Source organism: Macaca fascicularis, chromosome 2 (assembly GCF_037993035.2).
Source record: "Macaca fascicularis isolate 582-1 chromosome 2, T2T-MFA8v1.1".
Taxonomy (NCBI): Eukaryota; Metazoa; Chordata; class Mammalia; order Primates; family Cercopithecidae; genus Macaca; species Macaca fascicularis.
This window is the reverse complement of record NC_088376.1, coordinates 96,166,244-96,179,854: the sequence shown is the minus strand read 5'-3', so window position 1 is coordinate 96,179,854 and position 13,611 is coordinate 96,166,244. Positions and strand designations below refer to the sequence as shown.

At 53.8% G+C, this 13,611-nt stretch overlaps 2 protein-coding genes across 2 annotated transcripts; one reads left to right on the top strand and one right to left on the bottom strand.

Moving 5' to 3' along the window:
* Positions 1-1,390: 1,390 nt before the first annotated feature.
* On the top strand, positions 1,391-3,690 carry CAMK2N2 (calcium/calmodulin dependent protein kinase II inhibitor 2). The gene is made up of 2 exons (XM_005546545.5): positions 1,391-1,782; positions 2,677-3,690. Exons 1-2 carry the CDS (start codon positions 1,614-1,616, stop codon positions 2,745-2,747), a joined length of 240 nt encoding a protein of 79 aa, XP_005546602.1. The 5' UTR covers positions 1,391-1,613; the 3' UTR covers positions 2,748-3,690.
* A 452-nt stretch (positions 3,691-4,142) lies between these two features.
* On the bottom strand, positions 4,143-13,529 carry EEF1AKMT4 (EEF1A lysine methyltransferase 4). The gene is made up of 3 exons (XM_005546544.4): positions 13,291-13,529; positions 5,122-5,405; positions 4,143-4,605 (listed from the first exon to the last, which is right to left on the bottom strand). Exons 1-3 carry the CDS (start codon positions 13,484-13,486, stop codon positions 4,318-4,320), a joined length of 768 nt encoding a protein of 255 aa, XP_005546601.1. The 5' UTR covers positions 13,487-13,529; the 3' UTR covers positions 4,143-4,317.
* Positions 13,530-13,611: the final 82 nt, after the last annotated feature.

Below are 13,611 nucleotides of genomic sequence, written 5' to 3'. Positions count from 1 at the left end.
GAAGGAAAGCGCGTCGGCCTGGAGTGTGGAATGAACGTACAGAGTGATTATTACCCTTATCAGCGCTGCCGTCACTGTCGCCGCATGTGAGACACCCCCTCTTCCCCAAGGCCAGTGATTGCGCCAGAGCTCCTGCGCGCTGGCAAGCAGGTGACGCCGCGGGTGACGGCCAGCCAGGGCGGGGGTTGTGGGGGCGGGAGGCAAGGGGAGAAGAGGGCATGTTCGCGTCGGTGAGGCGAGAACTCACCCGTGATCCCAAGCAACGAGGGCGGGGGGCACCCTCCATCTCTACCGCACTCCCTCAGGGCACACACTGGCGCGCTCCGCGTCCTCAGGTGCTCCAAGCTTCCCCGCGTCACCAGCAGCCAGGGCGCCCCCCGCGACGCCGCCATTCATTCCTCCTACACTGCGAGCGCACCACTCCAGAGCCGGGGGAGCCGCAGGGCGCGGCGGGCTCTTCGAGTCCGCATTTCGGCGCCAGCCACCGGGCTAGGGCTGGGGATGTCTGCCCTGGTGCGCGCTGCGTCGGCCCAGTTACTATAGACCCCTCCCAGGAGAGACTGAAATACCCAGATTCAGGAGACAGAGATACTGTGGCACATAGATACAGGAGCCAAGAATGAAGATAGATAGAGAAAGGTAAAGACACTTAAGGGACAGGCATAGACAAAGGCCATAACACAGCGAAAGAGATATGGGGCACAGAGATCGAGATACAGACACTTAGAGATGGACTGACACATATAAAGGTGGAGAAAGAGACACAGACGGGCAGTCAGAGACGCACAGACCCTGAATATCTACTTAAGACCAGCAGAGCAACTAGTATAAGAGCGCGCCAGCGGCGAGGGCACCATCCACTGGCCCGAGCTCTTCCCGCGCTGTGGGTTCGTGCCTTCCCCAGTCACCCTGTACCCGAGTCTCCTCCCCACGCGTTTCCCGCTCCCCGTTTTCCATTGCCAGCCCTGCAGCCGCCTTCCCGCCCCAACGCGCCTGGTCAGCTTTTGCCCCCCTGCTCCCAGTTCCCCTTGCACGCCTCTTCCAGCCTAGGGGTCAGACCCTCCCCCAAGCTCCTCCAGTACCAGGCTGGATCCCACCCCCCTCCGGTCCCGCCTCTCCCCGCGAGGTCCTGGCCGGGTTGGCTGGTACTATTCCCCAAGACCCACGTGCCGGTCATTCCCCGCCACAGTGCAGGAACCTCCCACTCCAGCTGCCTCGGCTCCCCGGGTAGCTGGGCGCGCTCCTGCCCCCGGCCCCGCCTCTTTCCCCTGGCCAGTGCCCGCCCCGCCTCTACCGCGCCCCGCCCGCCGTGCTCTGCCGCAGTCGGGCGCTCATCGTCATTCCGCTCTTGCCGCCGCCGCCGCCACCCCCGCCCCCCGCCCCCGCCCCCGCCCCCGCCCGGTCCCCGCCACCGCCGCCGCCGCCGCCTGCCCAGCGGCCCGGGAGGCGGAGGCGCGGGGGAGGAGGCCCCGCTTGGCTCCTCAGCCCCGGATGCTGCATGACTTCATCCTTCCGCCGGCTCCCCTGCTGAGCTAGGGCCGGTCCGGCAGCAAGCCCGCCGCCCGCGCCCCGCCGCAGTCCCACTCCCGCCCCGCGCCCACCCCGCGCCCGCCATGTCCGAGATCCTGCCCTACAGCGAAGACAAGATGGGCCGCTTCGGCGCAGACCCCGAGGGCTCCGACCTCTCCTTCAGCTGCCGCCTGCAGGACACCAACTCCTTCTTCGCGGGCAACCAGGCCAAGCGACCCCCCAAGCTGGGCCAGATCGGCCGAGCCAAGCGAGGTACGCGGCCCGGGCCCGGAGTCGCCGCCTGACCCAGAAACCCTCCGCCGGGCGCCCCCCGGCTGCCGTTCCCCGCCGAGTGCCCGCAGCTCTTGCCGCAGACCAGCGCACCAGCCGCTCTCCGGCCCGGGCTGGAGGGGGGGTCCCCGCTGCAGTGTGTGTCCCCCTCTTCCCTTCTCCCGGGAACACGGTGCCCCGGATTCGATGCTCGCCACCTCTGGAAGCAGAGCCCTGGCACCCGGGCGAGGGGGAGGGGCCGGTCGGGGCATTTGGGGCTGCTTGGAAGTGGGAACACGGGGTAACGGGCTGATTCTTTGGGATCAAATACTGAGTCGGTGGACAATACGAAGAACCTTCGGGTCGAGAGGGGCGTCTAACAAGAGAGGGGAGGAGGCCGGGGGTCCGCTTGTCTTGGTTGTTTGCATGGGGAGGGGAGCTCTGTTGGTGCCAGGATCGGAAGAGGGGTTCCAGCGGCGAGAGGTCTCAGGTTGAGGAGAGGGCTGGACCAGCTGGATACTCGGTTTGAGCCCCATTTGAGGAGGGGGATCTGTTGAAGTGCAGGTTGAAGAGGGGGATTCCATGAGCAAGAGGTTTCTGATCAACTCAGAGGGAGGAAGGCTCAGGTGTCAGGAGGGCTTGCACTGGGAGGCAGAATAGCTAGAGCCTTTGGAAGAGGGGCGTTCCGCCATCGGGAGGGGAGGGGGTCTGTGGGACCGAGGCTTGGCGACGGGTTGGGTCTCCAGGAGAGTTCGGACGGGGAGGACACAGCAGCGCAGGGTTCCGAGGGGCGTCGCTGGGCCACGGGCAGTAGCTGCGCGGGACGCTAGGACGCGGGGCTTATTCTCGCCGCCGCCCCCCGAGGCCGCGCGGCTGACGCGCTTTCTCCCTGCGCAGTGGTGATCGAGGATGACCGGATAGACGACGTGCTGAAGGGGATGGGGGAGAAGCCGCCGTCCGGAGTGTAGACGTGCCGGCTCTGGCGGCGGGCTCCGGGCCCAGCCTCGCAGCGGCCAGGAGCGCGGGCCGGCGATGCGGCTGCCGGCGCCCCCCGCCCCGGCCCAGGCGCCCGCGGGCGGGGGCTGCAGGGCCGTGCGGCCGCCGCCGCCAGGCACTCCGGAGCTGTCCGCTTCAGCACCACGGCGGCCGCGGTAGCGGCGGCGCGGACCCGCCCGGAACCCGCCGCCGCGCTCATGCACTTTAAAACCTCGGGCCGCAGCCCCACCCCGCACACCGGAACGGACACGGAGACCCGCGGCCCCCAGCCCCCTGCCCGCCCCCTCCCGCACGGCTCCCCTGCCCCGCCCCCCTCCGGCCAGTCTGGTCTGCAGACCGGGCGGCCGCCGGTGTCGGACCGCAAGCGGCCAGGGATGTTTGGCTGCGTACTTGCATGAGCTTTCTACCCACCTGAGCCCAGTCCTCCGGGCCGTTCCTCACCCCCACCCCTGTCTGGCGTGACCCCAGCCTCAGCCTCTTTCTAAGGGACTTCCTCAGCACATTTGTATTTTTATATCCGACTCTTTGTTTACTGGCTCTGCTCATGGTTCCTGCCCTCCCCTCAGTCTCGGCCACGCTCTTCTGCGCCTGGCAGATAGGATGGGTGTTGAGGCTGGGGTGAGACAAGCCCCCCAACACGGTTACCAACCACATGGCCAGTCTGCCCAGGCCTGACCCAAGAAGGCTCTCTGGCAGACCCCTTCTCCCCAAGGTATCATCACCTTCCAAGGGCCCAGATCCGATTTTACCTTGGACCCCTGCGTCTTGCCCCTGGGAACCCAACTGGGGACTGCTCTGCACCTCTGGATGACATCTGTGGCCCTGGAGATGTTCTCAACCCAGAGGTGCCCTTTGTAAATGCTCCTCCATCCTCACTGTACCAGGAGTGTGTGAATAAACACAGACCTCCCTGTGTGTGTGTGGCGCTGCTTAGGTCTCAGGAGCCAGGCCAAAATGGGAGGAGGGGCAGGTACTTGGGAATCTCAGGTGCATGTTGCTGGTGAGGGATGGTTGTCAAGTAAGACAGGCAGGCCAGCCTGGCCTGGGAACATCATTATGATGTGGCCTCCTTGGGTACAGATACAACCCAGGTGGGACTGGTCACCAGTGTTCGGGATGGAGCTGGGGTGAGAAACATAAAGCAATCTAGGTTCAAAATCTGCAGTCTCCTGTGGAAAAATCAAGGCTAGATGAGGATCAGTAACAGGCCCCAGGGACAAAGGTCTCCAGGCTGGCTGGTGTGCAGAGGGGTTATGCTGAGCTTTGCCCCAGGGGATGCATCACTGCTGGCTTGGTGTGGTGGCAGAGGACGTTGGGGAACCCAGAAGAGAACTGAGGAACCCAAGAAAGAAGCAAGAAATCTGGGATCTAGTTGGAGATGGGCTGTATTGGTTCATGTGGGTTCGCTCCCACCCTCTATCTTAGGCATGAGGCCCCTGGGATGTAAGCACCTTGGACCCAACCCCAAGTCCTGAGTCAGGAATTCCAACTACCTGAGGAGCCCAGGGCAGAATGGCAGGAAGGGTGGACCATGCTCTGGCCTCAGAGCTGAATGGCACTAAGGAAGTCCTCATTATCTGAATCCTGAAGGAAGCAGGGTGAGGTGGGTGGTCTGGGGGGTGAGAGGATTTGGGCCCCCAGAGCCAGTTGGGCCACACTGAGCTCCCCGCCCTTGTGCATGAGGTAGAGATGGAAGTGGAAACCGCTGCCATAGGTAGCATGCCTCAGGGACCAGCCATAACAGGCTTGGGCATAGTGTCTGGTCCGAAAGTGGGGGGCAGCAGAAGTCATTGAGATGAACCGGCCTCCAGGGACCAGCACGCGGCTCACCTGCAAGGCAGACACAGAAGCCATTGGTGAGAAGTGGATCTTCAGGTTCTCAAAGGTCAGTACTGCTCCAGATGCCCTCCCAGTCAAACCTCAGGAACCACCCCTCATCTGTAGCTCAGGCAAAGAGTGAGCCACTTTCTCTGCCCCAGTCATTCCTTGGGATTAGGGCTATATTCTATTCAGGGAGGGGTATAGGAGTGATATCAGGTACAGGGGCACCACTTTCCTATAACTGCTCACCTTGGCAGTCTCTGTCACCCATCAGGAACCTGGCTACCGCATCCCTATGGCAACCTGGTAGCCACACATCAGCCTTTGTGAGCCTGGCTATTCCAGTCACCTCTATAATCTCGACCCCGCTTAACCCTTCCCTTCCTTCAGAGAGCCACACTCCTGAGGGCAACCCACTACTTGTTCCAAAACATGCTTCTGGCTTCTGATTTCTTCCAGTCCCATGAAACCTCAACCCCACAGCCCCACCTATTGATCTGCCTTCCTGTCTCGTTGCTCCCTCACCTCACTCAACACCTGGTCCACAGTATGGACACCTTCAGAGGACACGGTCCAGGGATCTTGTTCCCCAGATAGCAGGGCATCCAGTGTGCCCTTCTCGAGCACCACATCAAAAGAAGCACTGGGGAAGTCCAGCTTCCGCACATCCATGGTCTCCCAGCGCAGCTGCGGCACATGGACATAGCGAGCCTGCATGGCAGCCACCACGACTGACGAGTAGTCCACACTGGTCACATCAGGGAAGCCTCCAAGGAACAGCTCATAGCTCAGGGCACTGTTCCCACAACCTGGGGTGGGAGGGGATGGGTGGCAAAAGAGCTACGTTAGTTTTGGTTCTCACCTCCCCCTGAATATCTATCCACTCTTGGCCCCGTTTTCTCTCAGTCCAAACCCTCCAGTACTGAGAGGAGGTGGTAGAGTGCAGAAAAAGCACAAGCCTTGGAATCACACAGGCCTGGGTGCAAACCCTGGCTCTCTCACTCCTAGCTGTGTGGGCTGGAACAAGTTGTTTAAATACTAGAAACATGGATTTTTTTTTTTTTTTTTTTTGAGATGTCGCCCAGGCTGGAGTACAGAGGCACAATCTCGGCTCACTGCAACCTCCACCTCCCGGGTTCAAGTGATTCTCCTGCCTCAGTCTTCCGAGGAGCTGGGATTACAGGTGTGTGCCACCATGCCTGGCTAAAACTTGGATATCCTATTCAGAAAAATGAAGATAATAATACCTAGGCCATATGAAGGATGTGATGCATTAAACTTAACAACTAAGAACTAGGGGCCGGGCGTGGTGGCTCACGCCTATAATCCCAGCACTTTGGGAGGCTGAGGAGGGCGGGTCATCTGAGGTCAGGAGTTCAAGACCAACATGGAGAAACCCCATCTCTACTAAAAATACAAAATTAGCCAGGCTTGGTGGCACATGCCTGTAATCCCAGCTACTCGGGAGGCTGAGGCAGGAGAATCGCTTGAACCCAGGAGGCGGAGGTTGCAGTGAGCCAAAATCATGCCATTGCACTCTAGCCTGGGTGACAAGAGCGAAACTCCGTCTCAAAAAAAAAAAAAAGAAAGAAAAGAAAAGAACTAAGAGCTGTAGAGTAGCTGAAGGAGCTCTAAAGTTAGGAGTTCAGAGATTAAGGTTCTGATATTCCTAGTCACACAGCCACAGCAAATCATTCAATTCTTTGAGCCTCAGTTTCCTCAGATTCAAAATGGGGATAATACTGGTATCATTAGGACCGCAACATCATTGGTAGCATAATAATGATATAAGTTAGCATTATCCTAATCCCCAGCCTCTTAGAAAACCTTAGAAGGTATCAACCCTGGGAAGGCTTCATGTTAGGGGTTATTCTACTTTGTTTTCCAAAACAGAATTAACAAGTGAAGGGGAAACTAGGTGGGGACACACAGTGGAGCCAATCACTTCCTTGCGATATTTTTTTGTTGTTTGTTTGCTTGGTTTGTTTTGTTTTTTGAGAGAGAGTTTCATTCTTGTTGCCCAGGCTGGAGCGCAGTGGCGCAATCTTGGCTCTCTGCATCCCGGGTTCAAGCAATTCTCCTGCCTCAACCTCCTGAGTCGCTGGGATTACAGGCACGCACCACCACGCCCAGCTAATTTTGTATTTTTAGTAGAGACAGTGTTTCACCACGCTGGTCAGGCTGGTCCTGACCTCAGGTGATCCACCTGCCTCGGCCTCCCAAAGTGCTGGAATTATAGGCACGAGCCACCACACCTGGCTGCAATTCTTAACATATGTATTGAGCACTACATATTAGGCTCTGCCAATGAATAAATGTCCCTGTCCTCAAGGAGCTCCTGCTCCAGTAGGAGGAACAAATGTGTAATCAGACAGTTGCTGCAAAACATGATGAGTGTTTCAATAGGGACAGGCTGTGAGAGTACGCAGGAGGGTCTGGACCTCACCTCAGGTGAGTCAGCCAAGAGTTTCCAGGGAGGTGACAACCAAGCAAAGTCTTGAAAAACGGAGTCTTGACAACTTCCCAACACTCTGGTGGGAAGTGCCTGGAAAGCAGTCCCAAAGTGGGTAGGGTCAGGATGGAGAAGGGATAGAGGTGAGAGGAGTGGATGTGGATCTATAGTCCAAAGGGCATGACTTCCTTAGAAGATCCAGTGGCCTCTTCTAGGCCCTCCTATGGCCAGTCCCAGCTGGGAGCAGCCCCAGGCTGGGGATCTTCAGCTCTTGGGATTAGGTTTCCTTTAATCCCCACTTGCCTCCCTAAGAGGATCACAGGATCAGCAGTTGGGATAGCCCTAATCTATCAGGGTTTGGCACCTGGACAACATACCCAGAAGCAGCTGGCTGCTCCCCAGCTGCCCCTTCTCATGTTCCTCTTCAAGCCCTGGGGCTCAAGGAAAACTATCTTGCCTAGGAGAAACCAACACGTGCTTCCCAAAGTTGAAGCCACAAAAAGCCCTGGTAGATACAGCACATGGGATGGGGGTAAGGGTGGCAGAACCTGACTTAGTTCCAGGCTGAAATCCCACTGGGTTTGCTGACCCACAATCCCTTCATTACCCCCACACCTGACCTCATATACCTGTAGAGCTCTGCCAAACTGTGGACAAATCCAGATTTCCTTCCTTTGTTCTCCTTAGCACAGGATGGCATCTTCCAAGAGAACTTTACCAAAGGTGAAGGGGGAACAAAAGCTGACCACTGGGGCAGTCATGCTTACAAGCAGTGACTTTTGATTCTGTTGACTCAGAGATTTGGGGCCAGCAAGTAAGAAGGGGCTTGGGAAAGCCACTGCCTTCCAAAGTGGAGCCTGAGGGAAGTAGAGCCTTGGAGAATTTATCCATATCCAAGAATACATCACATGAGGGCCCAGAGCTGTGTGGATCCTAACTCAACACCAAGAGACTGAAATATAAGCCAGAATGCCAATTTACTAACTTATAACAAGAAAAATAGCCATCATGGAGACTGGAGTTGAATCCTCTGGCCAGTCCCTTTTCTCTTTATAGGAAATCTAAATTGGAAGTCAAATTGATTCCAAATTAATTTTTTTTTTTTTTTTTTAAGACGGAGTCTCACTCTGTCGCCCAGGATGGAGTCCAGTGGCCCGATCTCAGCTCACTGCAAGCTCTGCCTCCCGGGTTCACGCTATTCTCCTGCCTCAGCTACCTGGGTAGCTGGGGCTACAGGTGCTTGGCTAATTTCTTTTGTATTTTTTGTAGTAGAGACGGGGTTTCACCGTGTTAGCCAGGATGGTCTCCATCTCCTGACCTTGTGATCTGCCCGCCTCAGCCTCTCAAAGTGCTGAGATTACAGGCATGAGCCACCATGCCTGGCCGCTTCCAAATTAATTTTTGATTATGATCAAAAGATTCCAAAGGATCCCTTAAGCATAGGAGTTCAAGAGGCTGCAGTGGGCCAAGATCACACCACTGCACTCCAGCCTGGGGACAGAGCAATACCCTGTCTCTAAAAAAACAAGAAGAAGATTCCTACAGAGCATGAAGTCAAGCAAGCACAGCAAATCAGAAAAGCACAATAACAGCCAAGTGGGGCCAGCCATTCATATATATTCATTTGCTATGAGGATATTTTAGCCATAGGGACCAGACACACGAGTCCTCCCACAGGGTACTCTGTTCTCTGAACAGTCCTGGATAAACTGCTTCTCTGATTCCCATTTTCAATAAAAATAATAATAGCTAACAGTCATTGAACACCAGGTACTATGTTAAGCATTTATAAGAATTATTTCAGTTTACTTTCATAGTAGAGCCATATAAAGGATACTATTGGCTGGGCACGGTGGCTCATGCCTGTAATCCCACCACTTTGGGAGGCCAAGGTGGGCAGATCACTTGAGGTCAGAAGTTGCAGACCAGCCTGACCAACATGGTGAAACCCCATCTACTAAAAATACAAAAATTAGCCAGGCGTGATGGTGGGCACCTGTAATCCCAGCTACTCGAGAGGCTGAGGCAGGAGAATCACTTGAACCCATGAGCGGAGGTTGCAGTAAGCCAAGATTGCACCACTGCACTCCAGTCTGGGCAACAGAACAAGACTCTGTCTAAAAAAAAAAAAAAAAAAAAAAGATACTATTATTACCATTCCCATTTTCTCCAAGTGGTAAGAAACTTTCTCAAGGTCACATAGTCAGTGGAAGAGCCAGAATTTGGACACAGGTCTCTATTGCTCCAGAGCCAGAGCTCTGAATCCACTGTGTTCAACTGCCTCCCAGTTTTCAAGAGGCCCACTCACCTTCAGTTGTGACATCCCATTGTTAGCTATGTCGATATAACCATAAGGCTATAATTCACAATGTAGTCATTTTACCAGTTTTAAGAGTTCTAGGTGCCTCCCTACACCCATCTGTGTGGTGTCACAAAGCACACTTACTTCACCACTTACTTGCTGCATGACAGTAGTGGACACTGTCAGTGTTCTGACTAGATGCTCTGGGAGTCTTTTTACCCATTTTAATTTTTATATCCCTAGGTTTTGGTGTGTGTTTGCTTCTAATGGTGTACATCTGTGACTCTTCAGCCTGAAACAACCTTCAGGGAAACTTCGCTTCTTTCCTTTCCCTGTTCCCTCTAGCTCTTACCAATTCTCCTGGGAGCACATTCCTAACAAGTAACTTGGACATGAATCCTCATCTCAGGATTTGCTTCTGGGGAACTCAATCTAAGACAGTGAGTGGCAGGGGTTGCCAAATGCAGCTTGCCACCTGTTTTTGTAAAGTTATATTGATACATGGCTATTCTCATTCACTTTTTTTTTTTTTTTTTTTTTTTTTTGAGATGGAGTTTCAATCTGTCACCCAGGCTGGAGTGCAGTGGCACAATCTCCGCTCACTGCAACCTCCGACTCCCTGGTTCAAGCAATTCTCTTGCCTCAGCCTCCGCAGTAGCTGGGAATAAGGGTGCCTGCCACCATACCCAGCTGATTTTTATATTTTTAGTAGAAACGGGGTTTCACCGTGGTGGGCAGACTGCTCTGGAACTCCTGACCCAGATGATTCGCCCGCCTCAGCCTCCCAAAGTGGTGGGATTACAGGCATGAGCCATCCCGCCCGGCCTTCATTCACTTTTGTATTATCTGTAGCTGCTTCTCCACTACAACAGCAGAACCGAGTCATTGTAAAAGAGACTGTGTAGCCTGCAAAGCCTAAATTATTGTTTGGCCATTTTCAAAAAAAGTTTACAGACTAGAGTAAAAAAAAAAGTTTACAGACCCTAGCCTAGAGTAAGTCTCTTAATACTTTTGACTTGCCTTTAGGGATTGTTATAAGGATTAAGTAAGTCAGAAAGGGCCCAGCACGTTCTCTGGCTCTTATCAGGCATTCAACTTAAGTTTGTTGAGGTGGAATGTAATGTAGAGTATTCCCCAAGTTGTGGGTCCTGTTCTTACATCTTGGCCATTCTAGAAATTCCCCTTTTGGTTTTTAGACTTTTTGCCCTTCCTATCCAGAAAAGGACAGTTCCCAGTCAAGCAGATTTTTTTTTTTTTTTTTTTTTTTTTTTTTTTGAGACGGAGTCTCGCTCTGTCACCCAGGCTGGAGTGCAGTGGCCGGATCTCAGCTCACTGCAAGCTCCGCCTCCCGGGTTCATGCCATTCTCCTGCCTCAGCCTCCCGAGTAGCTGGGACTACAGGTGCCCGCCACCTTGCCCGGCTAGTTTTTTGTATTTTCAGTAGAGACGGGGTTTCACCGTGTTAGCCAGGATGGTCTCGATCTCCTGACCTCGTGATCCACCCATCTCGGCCTCCCAAAGTGCTGGGATTACAGGCTTGAGCCACCGCACCCGGCGCAGATTTTTTTTAAAGCATCAGTTTGGTGAAAAACCGATCAAGTAGATTTTAAGGCAGTGTTACTCTGCCAATCACCAGCATAAGAATCTGCTGTGAAGCTTGTTGAACATACAGATTCCTGAGACCCACATTAGACCATCCCTGGAATTAGAATCTCACAGTGCAATGTAGCTCTCCAGGCAATTTTGATACACACTAAAGCTTGAGAAAACATAGATCTATGGTAAATTGATAAATAAGTGCAATGGTTTAAAATCACAGATTCAAGAAAGTGTTTACTTGTGGGGAGAAGGGGTTTTAGGAGGACCACACAGAGAACCTTGAATATACTTTTCATTTTGCCAGGCATTGTTTTAGGTATACTTCATGCTCATTTAATCATCTTAAAGCCCAATTAATAAATATGCTTATGTTTTTAAGGTTGAGAAAATGGAAGCACAGAAATTCAAGTATTTTGTCCAGGATTACACAGCCCGTAAAAGCTGAGCCAAGATTCCAACATCATTCACTGCTTCTAGAGTCCAAGATGGTTTTTTGTTTGTTTTTTGTTTTGCTTTGTTTTGAGACAGGGTCTCATTCTGTCACCTAGGCTGAAGCCCAGTGGAGCCATCACAGTTCACTGCAGCCTGGATCTCCTGGCTCAAATGATCCTCCTGCCTCAGCCTCTTGAGTAGCTGGGACTATGGGCACAGGCCACCATACCCAGCTAATTTTTAATTTTTTTTTTTTTTTTGAGTCAGGGTCTCACTCTGTTGCCCAGGCTGGAGTGGAGTGGTGCAATCTTGGCTCACCGCAACCTTCACCTCCTGGGCTCAAGCAATTCTCCTGCCTCAGCCTTCCAAGTACCTGGGATTAGAGGCACGTGCCACCACACCTGGCTGATTTTTGTATTTTTAGTAGAGACAGGGTTTCACCATGTTGGCCAGGCTGATCTTGAACTCCTGACCTCAAATGATCCACCCGCCTTGGTCTCCCAAAGTGTTGTGATTACAAGCATAAGCCACCACTCTGACCTAAATTTTTTGTAGAGATGGGATCTCACTATGTTGCCCAGGCTGGTCTTGAGCTCCTGCACTCAAGTGATCCTTCCACCTTGGCCTCCCAAAGTGCTGGGATTACGAGCGTGAACCGTGAGCCCAGCCCACAGTCCAGGTTCTTTTTGTTTTATTTTGTTTTGTTTTTGAGATGGAGTTTTGCTCTTCTTGCCCAGGCTGGAGTGCAATGGCACGATCTTGGTTCACCACAACCTCCACCTCCCGGGTTCAAGTGATTCTCCTGCCTTAGCCTCCCAAGTAGCTGGGATTACAGGCATGTGCCACCACACCCGACTAATCTGTTGTATTTTTAGTAGAGATGGCATTTCTCTATGTTGGTCAGACTGATCTCGAACTCCCGACCTCAGGTGATCCGCCCGCCTTGGCCTCCCAAAGTGTTGGGATTACTGGCGTGAGCCACCGCGCCCAGTCTAGTTCTTAACCACTAAATTATACTTTTTTTCTATCCCTAGTAATGTTCTATTTCTCAAACTGAGTGGAATAGACACACACATTAGATTTGTTATTTATACCTTACATATGTACTATATTACATATATCTTTTATTTATTAAAGACGTCACTTAAACATACAAAAAGGCTTTTACAAAGAGCAAAGTAAAAACGACAATTGGAAGAAAACCTGTTGCTCATTCAAACTTTACTAGCGCCTCCAAGGTTGACAGTAGGAGAGAACCTCAAGAGGACAGCCGAACACCCCAGAGCCCTACCTTTCCTCCAGCACGTCTTCCCTTTGGGGAATCGCATCACCCTGGGCGGCAATCTCCCCTCCACCCTTAGAGGGTGCTGTTCTCACTCTCTAAGGCATAGGACCAAGTTTCAGATAGGACTCTCTCTAGATGACTCTGGCTCCCAGTGCCCAGGAGTAAAAAGAAAAGCACTGGGCATTATTCTCGAGGTGCCTGCGCGTGCCGCCTCCGATGTGAACTCGCAGTCCCATTTCTAGAACTGAATCTAAAGCTCAGAACCGGTTCATGACTTGTCCTAAGTTACAGAAGTCAATTAGCGATAGGACTTGAACTAGGTCCTCTGAGCAATTCGGTCCCCAAGGCTGCCTGCCTCCCGAGGGTCCGGACACGGTCTTCTTGGGTACCCCCCACGTTCAAACCCTGAGGGGGTGTCTTTCTCCCGAGGGCCCCGGGACCGACAATCTCTTACTCTATTTGCCTTGACTAAATACAGCCGGGACTCTGAAGGAGCTGGATCTCGCGTCCCAACTCAGGCGTCCTCCAAGAGGGTAGACAGGCGGGAGGAAAGCGGACCGGGCCAAGCCCGCGCGGCGCCGGTCCTGCCAGCTCTACCTGGCGGGGCCGCGCCGGGATTACCCACCTAACACAAGGATACGGTCCTCGGGCCGCAGCTCCGGCTCTAGGAGGGCACGGAAGGAGGAGAAGTCCCCGAACCAATCGTAGGGGGCAGAATCGGCTGCGCCTTGGTAGCGCTGATCCCAGTACTGGACTTCGCGGTACCCGCAGTTCCGCTCCGGTAACTCCGGCGGCGCTCTACCGGCCCCTGGAGAAGCCATGCTCTCAACCGCGGGGACTGCCAGAGCCGCCGGCCCTTCAGCCAATACGGACGGCAGGATGCAGAAGGCTGGGCCCTGGTGTCTCCGCCCACCACCTGCAGTTGCTCAACACAAACACGTGGAAC

Bases quoted from the DNA above. Each gene is read 5' to 3' on its own strand.
- CAMK2N2 (XM_005546545.5), top strand. From the start codon at position 1,614: ATGTCCGAGATCCTGCCCTACAGCGAAGACAAGATGGGCCGCTTCGGC. The intron at 1,783-2,676 runs GTACGCGGCCCG...CTCCCTGCGCAG, and splicing joins GATCGGCCGAGCCAAGCGAG to TGGTGATCGAGGATGACCGG.
- EEF1AKMT4 (XM_005546544.4), bottom strand. From the start codon at position 13,486: ATGGCTTCTCCAGGGGCCGGTAGAGCGCCGCCGGAGTTACCGGAGCGG. The intron at 5,406-13,290 runs GTGGGTAATCCC...CTCCCACCCCAG, and splicing joins GGACCGTATCCTTGTGTTAG to GTTGTGGGAACAGTGCCCTG. The intron at 4,606-5,121 runs GTGAGGGAGCAA...TCTGCCTTGCAG, and splicing joins TGGACCAGGTGTTGAGTGAG to GTGAGCCGCGTGCTGGTCCC.